We start from the raw sequence: 22,570 nt of genomic DNA on the forward strand, positions 1-22,570 counted from the left end.
TTGGTGTGTATATTATTGTGTATCTGGTTCTAACTTTCCTGGTTTGGTGGCACCTAGTTTGGGTTGGTTCCCATTTATTTCTGTTGCTTACTGATTTCAGTCTGATATTAGACATTCTCTGTGCCCTGAGAGTTCTGCTTACCTTTAGTAGTTGAGTAACCACTTCCTGTTTTGTGACCAGCTCCATGTCACTTCCTATTGCAGTTTTTCTTTAAGCTGTACTCCTATGCCTGTCTGTCGTGTCTCCCCAGTCCCATCGGTTCTCTCCCCTGTCCTGTATTGTCTGTATCCTACCTTATTTTTGTAATAAACTACTTTTGTTTGTTTGTATCCACGCCGTGTCCTTGCTGTCTGCGCCTGAGTCTCTGACACTATCCGACCGAGGCATTTCAAATATGGACCCTCTGTGAAGGGTTAAAACATGGATCAAATAAACTGATATATTATTTTACTAGTGTATAGAATTTGCAAGGGGTGTCTGTAATTACCTCTGTGAGGCCAAAATGCTACTTCTTAACATAATTTAACTCCAAGTGCCTCTAGGATAAATGAGTGATTCACTATTAGCACTGCGCTTCTAAATGGATAAATCTACAACCACACGAATGCTCTGTCATAATTTCCACATTTTAAAAACTTATTAAATAACAATAATTCTACTTGATGTTTATTGTTGAGGCTGTAGTAGTGGGTGATTTGAATTACATGATTTATAAATGTGTTTTATTTCTAAAATAAGGGAATATCTTTTGCAACCACCCTGTGCACTATTTAAAATATGACCCTTACATTTTGACAAGTGGAAAAACTGGATTATGAAGTGAACTGCTCCTTTGAAGCTATTTCACTGTCACTACTCCACATAATAAGACGGCATGACACTGTTTAAGGGTTCTAACTGTCTTCCTTTTTTTTTTTGGCAAACTCACGATACCGAGTTATACTGATAGGAGGAAATTCCATAGTTCTGCATTTTCTTCAGAGCAGAAAGCACACTGTTGTGTCTGGTGTGGCGGTCTGGTGTGAGGCACGGTGACACAGGTCTGCTAGCCTGCAGCACCTACAAAGGTGTGGCATACCTTCTGGAGGCGCCGTGAAGAAGACTCTGTCGGGGCTTTTGGCTCTTCAGTAATTTACCGCCTCCTGAAAACGACAGGAAAGTTAGAAAAAGTAGTAATAACACGCTTTACTCCACAGCAGCTCGGTAAACGGTGCCGGTTTTGTAACAAAGAGTGAACGTCTGCTGTCCGCGGGGACGCGCACTGCTTCTACCGCCCAGTAGGTGTGGAGGTCCGGTCTGTTATCAGCTCCAACAGCCATAAAAATACAAATAAAGTAAGTTTATGAAAGGTAAACAGCAAAGGTGTGTCTCTGGGAAAGTCCCATGTTTCCTGTTGGCAAATATTAACGGTTGTGACCGAGAAGGATTTACTGTTCTTTGCATAGTCTCGCCTGACCTTTACAATAATATTTATGTTTGTTTTCCTTGTTTGTATTTGAAAACCAATCTCTGTATGTACAGTAAGGAAAGGACATATTTTGCACTGATGCTTACATCGGTATCATTTTCTGTCTCTGATCAGAAGACTTGTATCAATACAGCATTTATAACCAGTTACTTATGTATTGGAATGACTTGATTTAATAAACTGAGTGTCCTATTTCGAAGATATTAGCTCACTCAGACGTTTGTGCCGGCTGAAAAAAACTTAGAACCTCAAAAAGTGATTGTGAATGTCTCAGACAGACGACAGGACACCCCAACCCTTCCTCACCTCCACTGGGTCGCTGCTCCCTGGATGCTGCTCCGGACGGTTCACGGCTCGCGCACTGACTGACTGCTCACTGCGCTCGTGTTTATGAGTGATGCGTGTTTCCGCTCAGACACGGAAGTGACAATATAATAAATAATAAGGATAAAGACTCCAGACAGTTTCATCTGATCTTTAAAACGTGAAAAAATATGTCAGTTTTACGCCCACTTCCCACAAATAAGTAGGAAAGAGAAATCTCTCCGCTACACTAACGTTGTTGGCAATACACTGTTTTGGCTGCGACAGGTTTTTGGCATATTTCTTCCTCTGTTTGTCGCAGTTTCCATTTAATTTTTCTTGGATGATAGCAGCCTTGTTGCTCTTTACATCGCTATGAAATGATTTTTTTCCTTTTCTTAAAATACAGGAATCAAGCGAAGTGGGTTTAATGTGTGTTGGGTGCAATGTTTAGACCAGAGGTGTCCAACTCATTTTAGTTCAGGTTCCATTCAGCCCAATTTGATCTCCAGTGGGCCGGATCAGTAAAATCATAACATAATAACCTATAAACAACAACAACTCCAAATGTTTCTCTTTGTTGATTTGCAAAAAAGTACATTCTGTAAATTTTCAGGTCAGAAATTAGCTTTTTACAAAACATTATAAACAACCTGAATTTTTTTTTAAAAAGAACAATAAGTTCAATTTCAGCAATATTATGTCTCAGTTTGTCATTGACACATTACAATTCACAGTTCACAGAGTGTCTACAAAGGCACAAAACATTTAGTCATCTGGAAATGGACAATATAGTATTTTAGTTTATGCTCAAGTTGATAAAAGTATGACAAAAAACATCAACAACAACGACAAAATATTACAAAAATGAGAAACAAACCGACAAAAAATGGGACAAAATGACATGAAACAAAACAAAAAAAGACCAAAAAATTAAACAAAAAAGTTAGTGACAAAAAATGAAAAAATTGACAAACGTCCAAATGAGACAAGAAATTACACAAATGAGACAAAAAAATGACAAAAGCAAGAAACAAAACGACAAATAAATACACAAACAACACAAGCGAGCAAAAAAACACAAAATGGCACAATACACAAAACAACGAATAAAGCAAAACACAAAGTGACAAAATAAGACAAAAACAGAAGCGAGACAAAAAGGAAACAAAACGACAAAAATGCTAAAACAACAAAAACACGAGACAAACGACAAAAGTCAGACAAAAACAAGACAAAATATTCCAAATATGAGTGGAATATATATATAAGAGTGGTGAACCGCCTATCTTATACACCACAATGAGACATCAAGATGCATAATGTCCCATAAAAAAGGGGAAAAATTGGGGTTTTCCAAAACTTTTGACTGGTAGTGTAACTTTACCCTACTTGCATTTAATAGTGCCTTTTGGCTTCCAATTTATGGCTACAAAGCGAACATGCTGAGAAAAATAATATTTACAAGATAACGGCTCACTAATGATTCTGTACTGCCTAAAATTGAATTTTTACAGTCCCTGGTGTGTTGGCTGTACACATGCAGCCGTCTGCCACCAGAGGGTTCAAATGAGCTCCGACACTTGAATCTTAACGAGTAACTGCTTTCTTTACACTCTGTCAACATTTACCATCCCACAAACCATAGGTGCAGGTTTTGTCTGAGAACTGGGATGGGGACACATCAAACCATGCTTATGAGGCTCCTACCTGTGGGAAATTTTGAGAATCAAACATTTATTTTCTTGAATTTTAGTGAACTTCTTTGCATCAGTTAATGATGGAAACATTATTGCAACAGAAAATACAAATTAGTGGAACCAGGTGGCAGTTCAGGATGTAACACAGAAACACTTAGGTTTTATGTATAACTTTCAAATATTTATTCTCTTGCAGATCCGTTTACTTATTTCCACTGTGCTGAGTTAACGCACAAATACAGGCATGACTTCTTCTTCTTTCCTCTGCGTATTGTATCTGGGACAGTAACCGCTTTAAATGTGCATGTGACACCTTTAAACATCAGTGATGAGTCGTCTGAATTAATACCTGTTAGCTTCAGCCAACATATCAGATCAAAGCTAGAACAAAAGACAGTCAGTACAGAGGCAGTGTAAAAGGATAACTTATGCTTCAATAATAACTTGACCACAAACCTGTAACATCAAACTTTAGCCACAAAAGCAGCAACAGACAGCTTGACCTAAGAAAAAGGTTGAACATCAACCAAGCGGTGTCTTATACAATCTGAGCCTGGTTAGAGAAATGGCTGTGAGGAGGAGTCAGACCTGTGGCTGCTTTCCATCAACTCATACATGATAAGATATTCACCTAAAGCATTACCTTACAGCGCATACATTAACTCTGTTTCCTTTAATTGTTTACAGTTTTAGTTTATTCTCATCACTCTTACCGGCCTTGCTCAGCACAAAACAGCAGTAAAACTGATGAGCATAGCGGGGTATTTTGTTTTTGGAACTAGTGGAGACCACAAATACTGCTGCAGGGGGAGTGAATATGGAACAAACATTTTCCTGGCTGGCACACAGCGTGATGGCCTCAAATGAGTTCTAGTCTGGTTGTTGGATCTGTAAACAAGCAGCCATTTACTAACAATACATACATTTAAAACTGATTTATGACCTTTAGCTGCCCCCAAGTTACAAAAACATGAAAAGTATCTAACCTCTAACACGAGTCTGGAAATTATATTAACATAAACAACATGGTATGTGATGACCATACAGCTGTTAACTGTGAAATCAGAATAAACATATGAAACTAGGATCAACTACAACACTGTAAATTCCATATAGTATATGGAGCCAATGACATCATTTCATGGGTGGTGACCTGGACCTAACAAGACCCCAAGTGTTATCAGACTTCCTTACTGTGAAACATTTTATAGGAATGCTGAACTGTTGGTAACCTCGGTCAGAACAGATATGAATTACATTAATAACAGCCCACACTGCAACAAGCTGCAAAACAGCTACATGCATGTTTGTGCGTTGGAACCTATCCTGACACACACTGCTGGAACATAAAACATCAGTAATGACTTTCTCCTGTAGGACTTTGATATAAACACACACTATCTACAAAAAAACAAGCGTGAACATCAATTGCACACCAAATCCCTAAGTCACAGCTGCAAACAATGTCCAACTCACAATGCTATGAACAGCATAATGACTGTGTCCGTGACTCTGGTAATCTTGCACACAGATCTTCTTCTTTTCCTTTCGGCTTTTCCCTTCAGGGGTCGCCACAGCGAATCAATTGCCCCCATCTAACCCTGTCTTCTGCATCCTCTTCTCTCACACCAACTACCTTCATGTCCTCTTTAACCACAATCTTGCACACAGATGCCACACTTTAACAATAAATGCTAATGTTCAAACTGGTATTTCTGGATTTATCAGCCCCTCTCCCATTTACAACATGCTAAATGTGGTTTATTTGTGGTATACCTATGGGTAGACTGAAGGTCAAGGATGTGAGAATCAACCCTCCAACAGACCCCCTCTCACCCCCACCCTTCCCCTGGTGGATCAATGGAGGACTACGCTACAAGTTCATTCTGCGGGCATGCAAGGGGTTGAAGATACCAGCACCTGATTCACTGGAAGGGTTAGAGTCCAGGGAAACAATAAGCAAAAGTCTCACTTTTCCTTAGTTCTTTGCCAGATTGTCTTTGTTCAGTTTCTTAAGACTCTATGACAGGGGTGTCAAACATGCGGCCCGCGGGCCAAAAGTGGCCCGACAGAGGGTCCAATCCGGCCCACAACTTTGTAAAATGTAAAAATTACACAGAAGACATTAACTGCAAATAGTAAATTAGTAAAACTGTAAAATTTAAAATAATTCTAGACCATGACAATTTGTTCTGATCATAAAGCAAAATACTACATTGTTCATTGTTCTTTTGTCGTTTTGTCTCATTTTTGAAATATTTTGTCTTGTTTTTGTATGATTTTGTGGCATGCTTTTGTCGTTTTGTGTTTCCTTTTTGTCTTGCTTGTGTTTTTTGATCTATTTTTGTAATTTTGCATTTCGTTTCATTTGTTGTTTTGTGAATCATTTTTGTCATTTTTGTGATTTTTTTGTCGTTTGTTCATTTTTTTGTCACTTTGTAACTTTTGTCCACTATTTTGTTTCTTTTTGTTTTGTTTCATGTCGTTTGTCTCATTTTTTAAAATCATTTTATGTCTCATTGTTGTAGTATTTTGGCTTGTTTTTGTTTTGTTTGTTTTGACTTTTGTGATTTTAATCATAAAGTAAAATATTATATCATTCAGCTCCAGACACCTGTGACTAAATGTTGTGTTCCTTTATAGACACTCTGATCTGGAAGTTGTAATGTGTAAATGATAAACTGAGGCTGAATGTTGTTGAAACAGGAAATCTCAGGTTGTTCATAATGTTTTGTAAAAAAAAAAAAGAAAAAGATAACTCCTTAAATGTAAACATTTTCAGATTGTGCCTTTTTTGCACTAAAACAAAGGAAAATTTTGAAGAGATTTATAAGATATTATGGTGTGATTTAACTGGTCTGGACCACCTGAGTTCAAATTGGACTGAATGTGGCCCCTGATCTAAAATGAGTTTGACACCCCTGCTCCATGACGTTTTAAATATGTTAGCAAGGAGTCTTGTTTACATCAATACAACCTGCCTCTAAAGGACAATGGAAAATCCAGTATTTAATCTAATCTAACTGAAGACACAGAGTAAATTAACACAGACCTAGCTTCCTAAACAAGAAGAAGCTCTCATCGACATCACCTTCCTGAGTCTGATTTTAAGCAAGCAGAACTGGTCTCTTTTACATGTTACTTTGGTCCTTCTACATCCACAGTTTCCCCTGGTTTCAAAGTATTATACTTGCCCTCGTTTCTACACAGTAGAGGTGTACTGTGGGCAGGGGCAGAGACCAGGGGCAGCCACAGCACCACTGACTGTTTTATTGGCCTTTTACAACCAGAGCACAACGGGCCGAGGTGCAGCTCATGCACCTGATGATCCACCATCCAGCCTCTCCAAAACGCTAGACTGTGGAGAGTCTTTGCAAGAGTTACATAACAAAAGGTTATTATGTAAGCTCCCGTTCACCTCACTGGACCAAAATAATTAGCTGAAATTAGCTGAGTGTTTTGGCGGAAGGAGATGAGAGGCGGAAGCAAACGCCTGTGCACAAGTTGTGAAAGGCAGAAGAATCTGTATTGTTATATATTTAAGCTCGCCTCAATTTTACAATTTGGGAAATTTTCAAATCGTCGGGTGTTAAAAAGGCGAATTAATCGAATTAATTCGATTTATCGCCCAGCCCTAACCTACTGTATATATTGAATTCAGATTCTGCAGTACCTATGACCTACAGGTTAAAGCACACTGAGCAAACCTGCATCACAAACTCTCTCTGTGCTCCCACGGAAATCACCAAATGAATAGTAAACCCCTGTATGGGCAGCATATTTTGCTGAATCATAATGTGAGAGCAAATTTCCAGCACTTATTTTATTACCATTCCAGATACAATCAAAGAAAAAATCCCTCTCAGCATGAGAACATTCTCAAATGCTATCATTATTTCAGAAATAGAAGCTTTCATTAACAAATATTCCATTCAGTTTCAATCGATTTATCTAGTTAATTAGCCTCAACAACAAAACTGGAACAAATAACTACTTGGAAAAAAAGGCTGATTAGACACTCTCAGTGAAGATGATTCCATATATCCTTTTGGTCAATGTGTACTTTTGTAAAGGCTTACAAAAGAATGTTATCATTGTACACTGTTTCTAGGGGGCGTCACGGTCTGGAGGACAATATAAAGCTGAGAATCAGCCTTTGGATAACAGCACCACAGAGACTTCAGCTGCAGGAGACTGAGCCAAAGCCATGGACGCCATCACACACCAGAAGAAGGGTGCCTCAGGTAAACATTTAATTCTAACAGCTTTACACACTTTAACTCCAGTTATTTAGCTTAATAAATAATAACATTCCTTGTGAGAAAAGTAAAGATGCTAAGTGAAACCAGAAGTGGTTCTTCATAGTGATGGCATAGAGGACCCATTTTTCATTCCAAGAATCCTTTAGCAAAAAGGTGCTTTAAAGAAATCCCAAAGTTGCCTCAACTGACCATGAAAAAATGGTTTGCTTAGGCACTATAAATCCAAGAGTTCTTAAAGAATTTTTTAACCAAAAAAGGCTCTGTAAGAAACCACTTTCAAGACAGTCGGTTGTGGACCCACCTGGCTCTATTTTGATAACGGGACTTGAAAATCATTTTTACCATATTAAGTATAAAAAGTTAAATATAAGAGTTTGCAGCATTTCTGGGTCTTCCTTATACTGCGTATGATATTTTAGGTCCAAGACTGTTGTCAGAAAGAACAGTTTACATACTCTGGTAAACTGTGAGCTTTTTTTTTCAGTTTTCTGATGTTTTATGCACCAAATGATTAATGGATAATAAAATATATATATATATTAGTTGCGGTTCTAATTTTATGCTAATACCTGCCACCAAACCCATTAACTACAATAAAAATGAAGAATCTTCAGTACTTTAAAGAACCACATAAAGTAAGTGAAGAACAATCTACCAAAATAGGGGATTCTTTAACTGGTGATAGCACTTTGAAGACTAAGAGAGCATTCTGAAGAACCATTCGAGAACCACTATTTTTTTTTTGAGCGTACTTTGGATCTACAAAGCTTGCTAACGTCTTTCCACAGCACGCAGAAAGAACATCAGCCACTTCACAGATGTGAGCAGTCTGCCTTGCATTGAGAAGCTTGTGTCCTCAGTGGAAGACACCCCAGAGCCCATCAGCACCAGAATCAGTGGAACAATCCCAGAATGGATCAATGGGAGCTTCTTGAGAAACGGGCCAGGGAAGTTTGAGATCGGAGACCATAAGTGAGTAAGACATTGCAAAGTGTTCATGCATAAACGGCACAAAACTAACGCCTTTTGGCTGGTCCCTCCTTTCCCATAAGGTTCAACCACTGGTTTGATGGTATGGCTCTCCTGCACCAGTTCCAGATATCCAATGGGCAGGTGACCTACAAAAGCCGCTTCCTGTCCAGTGACAGCTACCAATCCAATAAGGAGTACAACCGCATTACTGTATCTGAGTTTGGGACTGTCACCATGCCAGACCCCTGTAAAAACGTCTTCCAGCGCTTTCTGTCAAGATTTGAACTACCAAGTGAGTATTTTGTCATGCTGCATGAAAGCAAACACTCCTAATGCAGTCATCTGTGATTTGAATGTGCAGCAGCTTTGACTGCTGTACTTTGTCTTGACTTTCACATATGACTGATAACTTCTCCTTTCATTTAGAGCCCACAGATAATGCCAATGTGAGCTTTGTGACCTACAAAGGTGATTACTATGTCAGCACAGAAACTAATGTTATGCACATGGTGGATCCTGAGACACTGGAGTCAATTAAAAAGGTAACATTGTGATGAATGTATTTGTACAATGTGTACTAGAGGTTTTATTTGCATGTGATAAGGTAAGCCACAGATAAGTGAAATATAACCTGACTTTATTATCAGCTCACAGGCTACTGCTACACCCTACTGTATTAAAAACAGAGGATTAAAACTATAACATAGACAACAAAGTGTCAGGAAAGCATGGTGTTATTCACACTCATATAATTGTTTGTATCAGGTGGACTGGAGCAAATTCATTGCTGTGAATGGAGCGACTGCACACCCCCACACCGACCCTGATGGAACGGCATACAACATGGGGAATTCCTACACCAGCAAAGGTACTCTAGAAACATCCAATAACAGTACTGACAAAGCACAGGAGTCTGTATATTATGAGACAAGCGTGCAGAACAGCACCACTGCTCCTTGTGTGTCTGATAGCCTTCATGAAGGATTTAAATTGTCTCGGCAGGAGCGTTCTACAACATCATCCGAGTGCCCCCAACCAAGGAAACAGAAGGGGAGACCTTGGAGGGAGCCACAGTGCTGTGCTCGATTCCTTCAGTGGACAAAACCAAACCCTCCTACTACCACAGCTTTGGTGAACAGAATTCTCATATCAAAGCCCTCATTGCTGTCACCCTTGTGCCCTGACTACATTTATCATAGATGGATTCATTCTTTTTTATAATCTACCAAGAAAATTGAAGATTTATTAACCCTGTTTAGCTGATGAGGTAATGGTCAGACATGACCAATCCACATTAACTACAGTGCCTATAAAAAAGCATTGGAGGTCTCAAAAAAGACTTTCATGTCAAAGTGAATACCAGTTTATACAAAGTAATGAACATGATTCAGTATTTAAATGAAATAACAGGAGGAACATTCAAATTGATCAATACTTTTGATAGGCATTGTACACTTCACTCTTGCCACACAAATCAGCGTTTCAAATATCAACCACATCATTTAGTTACAGTCGGCTGCTGTCTCAGTTTTAGTAGAATAATGTTTAAGACCACAGAAAATGATTCTACTTAGACTATGTAATGATAGATTTTGACAATCTTCTGCTGGAAGCTGGAAATATGACGCTGAAGCATTTTTTTCACTATTTTACCCCTGATAAATGACAGAAAGGCTTTTTCAATTATCCTTGGTTTTGGTTTATCATAACAATTTCTCAATCCATTATAGCAATGTCTGAGAACTACGTGGTGTTCATTGAACAACCCATCAAGATGAACCTGTTGAAGATTGTCACAGGCAAGCTGACAGGAAAAAGCATCAGGGATGCCTTTTCCTGGGACCCCAACCTCAACACTGTCTTCCACCTGATTCACAAACAAACTGGGAAGGTGCAACTTGAATAGACCTTGAACTCTTTTAAGTGCAGTGTTTTCAGTATGCCTGTAATGAATGTAAAACATTTTCATTCCTGTTCATGTTTCAGGTAAGCAACATCAAGTATGTTGCCAAGCCACTGTCAACCTTCCACCAGATTAATGCCTATGAGGAGGATGGCTTCTTGATAATGGATATGTGTGCTTCAGATGATGGCCAGGCAATTGAGGCCTATAACATCCAGAATTTGCGCAAGTCTGGAGAAGCCCTTGATGATGTAAGCATGATAAGTAAATTTCACTGCCTATGGTAGGCCACTGTAACATTTAACTATGAAGTCTGACTATCAGCAATTACTTATGACTTGTCATTTTAACAAGTCATAAGTACACTGAGTAGTCAGAATATTGCAGATAACTACAATGTCGTTCTGATTGGTCAAAATAGCAGTTAGAGATATCCATCACTCAGTTTTGACTACTCAGAATAACAGTTGTTTACATCTCAGACACTATTATGAGTAGCCTGAATTGTTGTACATGGTGCTGCTCATGCAAAGCTTCAAATTAGATACTGGTCCAACAAAGCATTCTGAACACTTAACAAAACCAAAAGCAGCTGTTGTGGTGGATAAATTCTTTATACGATGCCCTGAAAAAGGAAGAGTTCATCAACACGGAATGTGTGGACAACAAGATCTCTGTTCATTTGAAACTTGTGGTCAAAATTACCACAACTTTGGCCTCAGGCTTCTCTAAATTGGTAGCAAAGTGCAGAAAAAGCAAGTCATCCTACCGTAACTTCAGCCTTAACTACAGACATCTGCAATCTCATCTCCATTTCAAAACGCTAATTCAAGACATCTGCAATTTCAAATTGACTGGTTTAAACAGAATTTAAGATATCTAAGAAGAAACTAGATATCTGGGAGTAGAACTGAAGATGCGCTGAACTGCATATAAAATGAAATTAAAATTAATTATACTCTTCTGTAGAAATCCACAATTCACACTGTGGATAAATGCAGCTCAACTGTGGATCAATTTGTTGAAAAACACGATAAAAGCGAAGTTATTCGTCTATGGAAGACTGACATTGTCAATATCTACATTTTCTTTTTGACAAGGAAGAATTATGTACAATGCATATAAGTTGTAGCTATTAAATATTAAAATGGAAGTACCATCTACTTTATCTGTCCCCCCCATCTACTTGATCTAAATACAGATGTAACTTCAGCGAAGTGCCTGACTTCCTCTTTGGTTTGCTGAAGTTATTTTATCTGATTTTATTTTCTTGTTGTTGCTTTCTTTTAATCTGCTCTTTTTTAATTTATTTTTTAATGTGTGTTTTTACTGGAAAGTACTTTGAGTGTTGTAAAGTGCTCTATAAATAAACTTTGATTGATTGAAGTTGACATCCTCCTTGTCTCCTTATCAGGTGTATAACACTCTGTGTCGAGTGTTCCCCCGTCGCTTCGTGCTGCCTCTCAGTGTGGACAGTGATGCGCCCTACGGCCAGAACTTGATTGACCGGCCCAGCAGCACAGCCACGTCTGTAAGAACGGGCAAAAACAAGGTACAAAGCCAACAGCATCTACAAGTATCAACACTCTGGAAACTGTAAAAACAATTTCCATCAAACATGTCTTACAGGTGTTCAGTAAAGATGTCAACTCTGACTGACAGCATCAGCTAACATCTGACAACTCATGACATTGGTTAACGAAGCTGAACCACTTGCAGGACAGATACTCTGTCTTGAAAACATACATGTTTACGAGCATAAAACTAGGGCTTATGCAGTCATGGTAAATTGGTGTCTGTGGTATTTGAGCAGAAAACTGAGACAAATTCTCATGACACAAGACTTTCATTCAGTTTGCTCAACAGGGGCACAAGACAGCATCTTTAAAGTGTTGTACTCAAAGTGCTAAATTTCCCTGACTGTCATCCATGTCAGTCCTTTGTACAGGTGTTCTGTACTCATGAAGACCTCCACGGGGAAGATCTCCATCAATATGGAGGTCTGGAGTTCCCTCAGATCAACTATGGCAAGTACAACACCCGTCCCTACCGCTACTTCTACGGCTGTGGCTTCAGACACCTTGTCGGGGACACTCTGATCAAGATGGACCTCCAGGGCAAACACATGAAGGTACGCTGTAACATCATGCCAAAAAATGCCAACAAAAAAACGAAACGGATACAAACATAACTTGCCTATAGTAGCTGTTGAAGATCAATATCATATGTTAACATTGTAAGATTTGTAATGTAACTAAATTATTTTCTTGCAGGTGTGGGATCATCCTGGTCTGTATCCCTCTGAACCAATCTTCATTCCCTCTCCTAATGCTACAGAGGAGGACGATGGTGTTATCTTGTCTGTGGTCATCACTCCAAATAAGGTGAGTACAGTACTTTGTTTTAAAAAAAAATTACCATCCATCCCGCTGATTCTGAAAACCAAACCAGCAGCAGTTCAGGGGGAAACTGTGGGTTACTGGGGCACACTTTGGTGCCTCTCTTTAATCAACACAAAATAATTCTTTGTCCTTGTGTCTATATTTATCCAGGACAAGAGTACATTCCTTCTGGTTTTAGATGCCAAGACGTTTGAGGAGCTGGGCAGGGCTGAGGTACCTGTCAACATTCCCTACGGTTTCCACGGGGCATTCAGTTCTGCTGCATAGATGTGTGAAGAGGCAAAGAATGACCTGAGATAAACAGACCTGCACTAAATATCATTGTGACATTCTGTTTGTCTCATCCTACATGCTGATTTCGAGATCACCACAAAAATGTGTTGTACTATTAGAAACACTGGAAACCTGTTCTAAATACTGTTGTAAGTCTATACTTAATGCTAAATATTTCCTTTTATGTATATTTCACTCTATGTTAAGGGCTGTGGGTGGTTGAACTCGTGGGTGTGTGCGGCTAAATCAAGGAAAGTTCTCTTTTTTTGCATCTTTTATGCTGTCTGAGTGCATAATAAAAGTTGTTACACAGCCGATTGTGGGCAAGTTCAGCAAAGAGATTTTATGGCATCTTATTCTGTAAGAGTGTGAAACTGATAAGTAAATGCATGCCAGGACACTTTTTTTGTTGGAGAAAGCTACATGTAATTTACTCACAGTAACCTTGTACAAATATATATTTGACTTTATTTTCTGAAGAATGTACAAGCTGATGATGTCACTCGAATGTGGCTGCCAATTTTCTTTGCATCGCTTTAATGCCTCGTAAATACATTAGTGACCATGACAAGGAAGACTGTAGTGCAGCAAAGATCTCTCTGAACACATTGTATTTTTCTGTATTCATTGGTTTTGAATAGTGTAGGTGAATTTCTCCTGTACTTCTCTTCTTTTGGTGTGTATGAGGAGAGGCCATTTTTTTTAATAAACTTTCTTCTAGCATTTAAAAAATGGCATTTAGTCAGTTATGTTTATGTCATATCACAAAATATAAGCCTAGGATGAATAATCATTTGTGAAATTGTGGTTATTTCTGTAGAGATTTCAAGCAGAATGAATAAAATTCTGTACATACTGTACTTCAAACACAAACGTATTACAATTAACATGTTTCATCAATCATCACACAGCACACATTGTAAGAATACTAACTGCAGAACGGTTACATGCAGTACACAAGGCTATTCATGAAACTAAAATATATATGTCAGCTACATCACAAAAGCTACAAGCCGTACAGGATACTTAACCCATCAGTTTATCAGAAATTAGAGCCAATGTTTGCCTCAGATGGCGTTTCTTCTCTTTCAGGTAGGATTCCAGGTTTCGAGCTTGGGTCAAAATGCCCTCTAATTCCTTCATCTGGGTGTAATCTGCTGCAGCTCTCTCACTGCAACAAATCATAAAAATTGATGAGGCCTTGTAACGACGAAAACATTACACTTAACAAGCAAGCATGTCCCAACGCTTGTGGCGATGAGTTTAAAACGAGCCCTAAAAGTCCACTGTGACAATTTGACTCCATAAAAAAAGCAGACTTCTCTGGATTTGCAGTATTTCCTGGGATCTGTACCATCTGCATTCAACTTCTCTTTTTCCAGAAAGGAAGTGAGTCTATGTAGTTTAAACTGTGTGTTTTTAAATGCTCATATGGCATCAGTTACAGATGTTAAGCTCATTCTTTTTCCAAATAAGCAACTAAAACTGTAATTACCTTAACACTTCAGCAAATTTTGAAGCCAGCATGCTGATCTCTCTACTCGTGCCTGTAACAAGAAAGCAAATATCAGGAGGGTGCTGCAAATGTCATAGCCAATAGCCATATCAGTCCCCTACATTACTTATTCCAGTATCTTATTTATATAAATGTTAGAAAACAGTGAAAAGTAAACAGCAATTCAGAAATGTAGGACCAGGCTGCATGTCTGAATGAAGCAATAAAAATATATGTACTTCATTTTTCTATGACTGGGATCCTTAAAATTTCAAATAGAGTAGAAGAGAAGCTAACAGTTGTCAAAAGTAACAGGTGCACACAAAGTTCTTGTAATAGAAGAGCAAATTCAAATATTTTTTCTAAACAGGATGTGGCTTTAAACTGAGCATTATCTTGTTTATTTCACACCACATATCTACTCTTTAGCTGCGGGCATTTTCACTTCCTGTGGCCTCATTTTGAAGCACACAAACTTTGATACAGCCAATATTCTGACAGACATACCTGTAGCTGTATCCTCAAATGAACAAGCGGACTCCAAAGCAGACATTTCAGATGGAGCATTTTTCTCTGATGGTGGAGATTTCTCCTGATTTGCAAGTGTGCATTCCATCTAATGCAATAAGAAAAAGACTGAAAAACCTAGTAGACTATCTACCCCAACACAGATAAAAGTTACGATAACAGTAAAGCAGTAAAATTACTTTTCTTTAATTGTCTCTGGGTTTTGTTCGAATTAAACCCCCCAAAAATGGCATCACTATTTCGTGTTTAACCCAATTTTCTTGTCAGAATCTGTAAGGAAATAGTATTTTCTGAGCTGCCATGGCTCAAGAGGACCTCATTTATTGTAAACCACAATGATCATTGCACAAAAAGCATAACTATTGAGACACGGATAGCAGTAACTGACTTTTCAGACTCTCTGCAGCTATTCCTACCTCTTGGGGGGTTGTCTGCTGTGGCTCGTTGTTGCTGTTCAGTGTCCTCTTGTTTAATGCAGGTGGCATCAGTTTTACTTCCTCTGGTGCTGCGTCTCTCATTGTAGTTTAGTGCTGCTGCAAATAGGGACTTAAATTAGAGACAGTTTATCTGTCTGTCAGTACCATTGCAGAGGTTTCCAGTACAGTTTGTATTAAAATAGGTCTGGACAACATGTGTCTATTAATTTCTGGAAATACTGGAAACTGCTACCATTCAAAAGTTTGGTGTCACTTAGAAATGTCCTTATTTTTGAAAGAAAAGCAGTTTTTTTTTCAATGAAGATAACTTTAAATGAATGATAAATTCAGTGTAGACTGTGGTAAATGATTATTCTATGTGGAAACGGCTGATTTTTAATGGAATATCTCCATAGAGGTACAGAGGAACATTTCCAGCAACCATCACTCCTGTGTTCTAATGCTACATTGTGTTAGCTAATGGTGTTGAAAGGCTCATTGATGATTAGAAAACCATTGTGCAGCTATGTTAGCACATGGATAAAAGTGTGACTTTTCACAGAAAACATGAAAATACCTGAGTGACATATATATATATATATATATATATATATATATATATATATATATATACACATACTATATATATAATCAGTTGAAGTGATATTGTGTAGTCACTTCTGTTGTTAAGTAAACATGCATTATCATTAGACGTCCTTGATTAGCTAGGTATCTCTTTGGTTGTAGTGCTATTCCTTACTGTTAGTAATATAGATACCGTTATAATCATCTGGCTCAGAAAATGCTGTAAAAACCCAACTTTACCTCAACAGTCAGGTCGGCCCTAATAACGAGTCTTCGCATAAACATGAAGCTAAAACAAAAGTATAAATTAGCAGGTAAGCTAGCAGCTGTCCTTATGGTTAATATGCTAATTAACAACAACTAGCTAAGTATTGTGTAAAGACGCATAGCTAACCTGTACTTACAAGAAATACAAGGTATGTATTTAAGGAATAAATATTTCATATATTCATTTAAAAGATGCTAATATGGCAGTAAACTGTCGCTTATTTCGTCGCTAATCTGTCCGCTGACAGTTCAGAGGTTTCCCAAAGTCTGAGTAACGTTCTGGATAATGCTGCATTCAGGGCTGCTGGGAAATTCAAGGTAGGCAGGTCGCGCAAGTAGTGCAAGAGATATATTGTCACTTCTCTAAAAAGATGGAAACACGTTGAGCAATACCTACATTTCTATTCAATTTATCAGACAATTCCTATTAAAGTCTTGAAGAGCTATAAAAGTTACAGTTCCATTCACGGACACTACTTGGGTTGCTATTTATTTATTGCACAAGTCTTATTTTAAAAGAGAGTGGTTGCCATGGACATGTGAGGTGTTTCTAGATCTCTTCATATTGCCCAGATGGATTAAATCAATAGGATTATACAGGAGAAGATTAGAAGCATATTGTGAGTAAAGTGGCGGGATGGAGCTGCTAAGGTGGTGGTTTAACTGCAGATCAATGCTGCTACCCTGTGGCAGCAAAGTGGATTACCTGAGTCTCAAATAAAGCCGCAACACGGACCAACAGAAACACATTTAGAGCTGGTTAATGACATTTAATCCAAATAGAAACGTACAGTGTACACAGTGTAGGAGATAGTTGGTAATGCTGGTAATGAGTTGCTTTGAATTCTGAAAAACTCCAGTGTGTCACCCTTTTCTTTTTCTCTCTTGTGTGTTATTGTCTGTCCTCTGTGTATCTGACTGTGGACACCTATTACTGCTTCATGGGAATCACCTGACACATCTGAAATACATCCACTGATGTCCTGCTGCAGTACCTAAACCCGTGTTCCTTACTCCACTACTCGCTAAATTATTCTGCCAATTGCTAAGGTAGTATCATCGACCAAAACCTGCTCGGTTCATATTCTGCTTTGTGTTTTGTCATCAGTCTACCCTGCAAATTCCTTGTACCTCAAGCACGCTTCAGCATTTCCACTCCAGCCACCAACATGCAACAGTGTCCTGATCTCTCCCTCTGGTTTCTCTCTCTGTCACAGAGATTGTTTGCAATAAAACCTCTACACTCTGCAACTAAGTTTTATATTTGTTTAAAGAAAAAAAATATTTGCTGTAACATTATGTCAGTTAATCCAAGCAGTTTTCTTCTTCTCCATGGTCTCCCTCAGTCGTGGTTTCTTTGCAACAGTTCTGCGATGAAGGTCTGATTCAGTCAGTCTCCTCCAACAGTAGATACTGAGATATTTCTGCAACTAAAACTCTGGGAAACATTGATGTGGCCTCTAATCTGAGCTGCTGTCAGCTGTTTCTTTCTCTGAGTCTGCTAACTATCATAAAGTTTTCTTCTGGAGGATAAGGAACTCGTGGCTTTCCTGTTGTGAGTGATACTCCTATGAGTTGTTTTTATCTCAGAGTTTGATGATTTTTGCACTTGACAAAACTTTTAAAATTCTCAAAATTTTCTAGGATGACTGCCCTTCATGACTTAAAGTAGTGACAGACTGCTGTTTCTCAGCATCTGTTGCTCAGCTGAGCAGCTCTCTCCAAAAGAAATACAGCAGAAATGGAAGAGTGCTATTTGCTGTATGTGAATACTACTTTGACACGACACAACTGATGGTTTTCTTTTCACAAGGTATCTAAAATATAAGAAATATTTTTCTTGTGTACACCTTTCACACTGTATATTTATAGAATTTGTATTTTCAGTTTTGTTCTGCACTGTAGAAAACAGTAAAAAATAATTAAACTCTAAGAGTGTCTAAACGTTTGATTGTAAATTTGGTAAAACTTGTGATCTCAGAGTGTGTCTGTAACTACCCAGGGTCTTCTTTTCCTGTGAACCAAGTTACAGTATGCAGATTAGATAACAAATCTTAAATTTTTAATGTGAACAGTAAACATCCCATAATCCTGATCGGTGTTGTAGGAGTGTGCTGTGTTTTTACATTAGAAATACAGTAAGACCTGCTGCATGGATGGCACAAGCAGATGGTTAAGTGGCTTGTGTTTCCAGCTGTTCCAGACCACGTTGCTCTGCTGGGAACTAGTAAAAAACAGACCATCTGCTCTCACTGCAGGTGTGAACTGTTGACTTCTTTACAGTCCCAAACTCACAGGCCTGCTGTTAGTCAGAATGGCCAACCTCCAGCTTGGTCTGAATCAAACAGAGGGGAATTAGTCAGTCACACTGATTGCTGCTTGCTGTTAAGGTTTACAGTTTTTTTCTGGACCAAAGGTAGTACAAAGACTTGCTTGCATGCTTAAAACAGGCTTTATTGTGGACAGTCTTTGAACTTGGAGATGAGGAGGTTGTGGTGAGTGGATGGAGTGGGGATCCTGGAGTGTGTGACCACTGATGACTGCTAACTGAGTGTTGGTGTGTGGCTTTATGAGTATGTGATTGTTTTCAGACAGAGGAGGTGAACATGGCATCTGACAAACAGGCTGGAGCTTGTTGGCAAGGAGACAACCAGAGCAGACTGGAACCTGAGACAGAAAGACGCTGCAGGTCTGAGTGAAAGAGTTTGCCTGCCAATCCTGCCACAGTAACAGGCAGAGCAATGTGGCGACGAGTGGAGTGATGAGTCACGGTAAAATGCTGCAGGTATTAGTGGTATGTGTCAGGTGATTCTCTGTTCAGGTGAACTAGTGTCCACACCCAGGAACAAACACCCACAGAAGATAAACAGTGACATAGAGGCAGAAGAAAGTGGGTCAAAGAAGCAGAAAGCCAAACAACAGGAAACAAAAATAATGGCACCATGAACCTGCAGATTGTGGTTACATTTAAGCATGTTTTCTTATATGTTTCACACAGAGCATCGATGTTGATAAAAAATATTTTGTTTTGTTATGTGTTTCAGTAAAATGAATAAGATGTACTGCATTATTTGGTCATTGACAAAGAAGAACTTAATTTTCTTATACCAAGTATTTTATTATATTCATTTTAATAAAAGTGGGATTTGAGTGTATTTGACTTACAATATTAAGTTCTGACTATTGTACATTTAACTTGACTGTACTTGAACGCATTAAGTTTGTCTACTGTCAATAACTTAAACCATTTGAGGCAGTAACTTGACACAAATGATTTAAGTACAAGCAACTTATCCTGGTTTACAGCGTTACACTCATGTTTAGAGAAAGTGAAACAACAAGGAATTTATTTATTAAGACTAAACTAATATTTAACATGTGCTCTGAAAATATTCCAAAATTAGCATTTGCAATTTTTATATATCATGACATTCTATGGCTGAAATGTTATCAGAAGCTTCAGTTTATCATCCATCCATCATCCATCCATATTTTGATAAAGTGGTATATGGATGGATGGATGGATGGATGGATGGATGGATGGATGGATGGATGGATGGATGGATGGATGATTGTCCTCTGTAGGGTCACGGGGGCTGGAGTCTATTCCAGCTGACTTAAGGTGAAGTTAAGGTTCAAAGACAGGTCACCAGTCTATCACACATAGAGACAAACAATCACACTCACATTCACACCTACAGACAATTTAGAATCACCAATTAACCTCAGCATGTTTTTGGACTGTGGCAAGAAGCTGGAGAACCTGGAGAAAACCCACACAGGGAGAACATGCAAACTCCATGCAGAAAGATCCCAGGAAGGCTGACAATTGAACCAGGGACCTTCTGGCAACAGTACTACTCACCTGAACACTGGGCCACACTGCAGTTTCAAATACTCTTCCTGAATATATAAAAATTATACTAATATATACAGTGGATTCCAGTTGACACAAACCAATCTTATTTTCATGTGAACCTGAAAATAATCAAAAAGTCTGGAGATTTAGAAGCATTTAAAACCACAAGTAACTCTGACCTATAGAATGAAGAAGAAATATTTCAGATTCTGCTCTATTCCTAGATGAGCAAACAAACGGAAGCAGATCAGTGACAGTGACCATGTTAACGTCTTTGTACCGAGATCAGATTTCCTTGAATTGTGTCCTTTCATTGAAGCAGAGTTCAGACAACACATTTGACTGACTCATCACAGGCTACTGTTCTGTTAGAATCGTGGCTGTACATCAAGTCTTAAGCAGAACATTGCTGACAAAGTACTGTTGTCAGTGTAATCAAGGCTAAACTGAGGGTTTGTAAAGAGACAGTGCATCTCCACAGCACATAGTAGAGACTGGATCAGCCAAAAGTGAGCACATCATTAACAGATCAAGACATCAAGCTCTGTCAGCCTGTTTACAGACACAGACTATGCAGAGATTCGATGTATACCAGTAAGTCACACTGGTTAGACTCCTCCTACATCCATCAAGTAAAGGCAACAAAAATGCCTCTTGCAAATCTTTATATATTTTCAGCACCAGTCTGATCAGAAGAAGGCTGTCCAGTAGTGGCCTTAGAGGATGAGGAGCGTCTCTCAGGAGGAGATACAAGGCCAAACGCATGTGGTAAGCTAAAACAGAGCAACATTTCACAGTGGATGATGGAAAAGTAAAGTCCTGTTTACTGATGAGTCAACTCAACCTCTGAACACTGAGAAAGACAAACATTTATGACGTGATTAGAAGTACTTTGGAACATTGTCACATTATGTTGGGATGATATGGCTTCAGGTTTGAACACGGTTTTCTGCTGTAATTAAAGTAAAAAAGGTGAACTTATTACTGTGTTTGTTAAGTTGATATTTTCAATGTTGGGAATCATTTGGCCCCTGCCCCATTGTATACAAACCACGCATATAATGTACAAATCTACTGTATATGTAATTTTTTTCCCCAAATCTGGTCACTTATTGGACTACAAAGCAGTTGAACACTGGGAACAGTGGGAGAACACTACACTGTTTTCCCATCACAGTATAAATGATACCACAGAGACTTTACTGTATTCATTATTCTGATAGGACATACTGTAAAATTAAGATAAATGATTTAATATAAAAATGACGGGCTGATGCCAGTATAAAGACTGTTGTCTACTTGATTAATTGGAAACAACCAAATAGATCATTAATCAATATGCACACTAAAGCCCACGCTTGCCTTGAGAGCAGCATAGTTATGAAGTAAAACAAAGTTAGGAGCAAGCCTCGCAGATGGACTTACCATAATGAAATCATACTCCTGGGTTCACATTCTACCTGTGGTGCTGTTTGAACACAGACCAACTTTATTTTCCTGTGGCAGTGGGAGTCTAATCAATATCTAACTAATTCAAAGGTTTTCCACAAAAGAATGAAAGTCATGGAGGATGTTTATAAAAGCAATCCCAGAAGAAGGCAATCAATGGAGATAAAGCAGACTGTATCGACCTGCACGTGGAGACGATGTGGAGAAACGTGTCTCTGTGATAATGCTGCAGATCCACAATGACAGTTTGCAGGGTTTGACTGTACACATAACGCACAACAATGGCTTAGAGACACAGGAAGCATGGATTAATTCCTTGTCACAATCGTGATCAGCAGATTGAGAGCTGGTCCAGAGCATGGGAATATATCCATGTAAAGATCTGGAGAAATGAGTAGTGAGTATCCGTGTCGGCTCTGTTCAGTCCATCCCCAGAGGAGAGGATTTTAAAATCAGCTGAAGCCATCACGATAACCCAATCACTGCTGTATGCTGATCATAGTTGCTTCTTATCAGCTGTAAAATACCCAACGCTCATGACAAGAGTAAATGACATATTCAATTTAATGTTTTACAGCAAATCAAATACTGGCATGTCCAGTATGCACGAGTCAGACATGACTGACATTATTTTTGAAGATATGGAACTTATAATATGCTTTCTGTAATTCAAAACTGACTGAGAGT

The 22,570-nt window shown here is 38.6% G+C and overlaps 1 protein-coding gene and 1 long non-coding RNA gene across 3 annotated transcripts; one reads left to right on the plus strand and one right to left on the minus strand.

The window, feature by feature from the left end:
* Positions 1–8,786: 8,786 nt before the first annotated feature.
* LOC110962718 (carotenoid-cleaving dioxygenase, mitochondrial) lies at positions 8,787–14,298 on the plus strand. Of its 2 annotated transcripts, none has more exons than XM_051957551.1 (10): positions 8,787–9,009; positions 9,135–9,248; positions 9,472–9,574; positions 9,709–9,837; positions 10,437–10,597; positions 10,693–10,860; positions 12,024–12,161; positions 12,558–12,740; positions 12,883–12,993; positions 13,162–14,298. In XM_051957551.1, exons 1-10 carry the CDS (start codon positions 8,809–8,811, stop codon positions 13,276–13,278), a joined length of 1,425 nt encoding a protein of 474 aa, XP_051813511.1. In that variant the 5' UTR covers positions 8,787–8,808; the 3' UTR covers positions 13,279–14,298. The 2 variants fall into 2 exon arrangements, with proteins under 2 accessions (XP_051813511.1, XP_022066420.2); XM_022210728.2 differs by having other exon boundaries at positions 8,787–8,998; positions 9,133–9,248.
* A 505-nt stretch (positions 14,299–14,803) lies between these two features.
* Positions 14,804–16,824, minus strand: LOC127536661 (uncharacterized). The gene is made up of 4 exons (XR_007945741.1): positions 16,549–16,824; positions 15,724–15,840; positions 15,287–15,395; positions 14,804–14,831 (listed from the first exon to the last, which is right to left on the minus strand). It is a non-coding gene; the product is annotated as an uncharacterized LOC127536661 (long non-coding RNA).
* Positions 16,825–22,570: the final 5,746 nt, after the last annotated feature.

This window comes from Acanthochromis polyacanthus, chromosome 13 (genome assembly GCF_021347895.1).
Source record: "Acanthochromis polyacanthus isolate Apoly-LR-REF ecotype Palm Island chromosome 13, KAUST_Apoly_ChrSc, whole genome shotgun sequence".
In the NCBI taxonomy this organism is placed as follows: domain Eukaryota; kingdom Metazoa; phylum Chordata; class Actinopteri; family Pomacentridae; genus Acanthochromis; species Acanthochromis polyacanthus.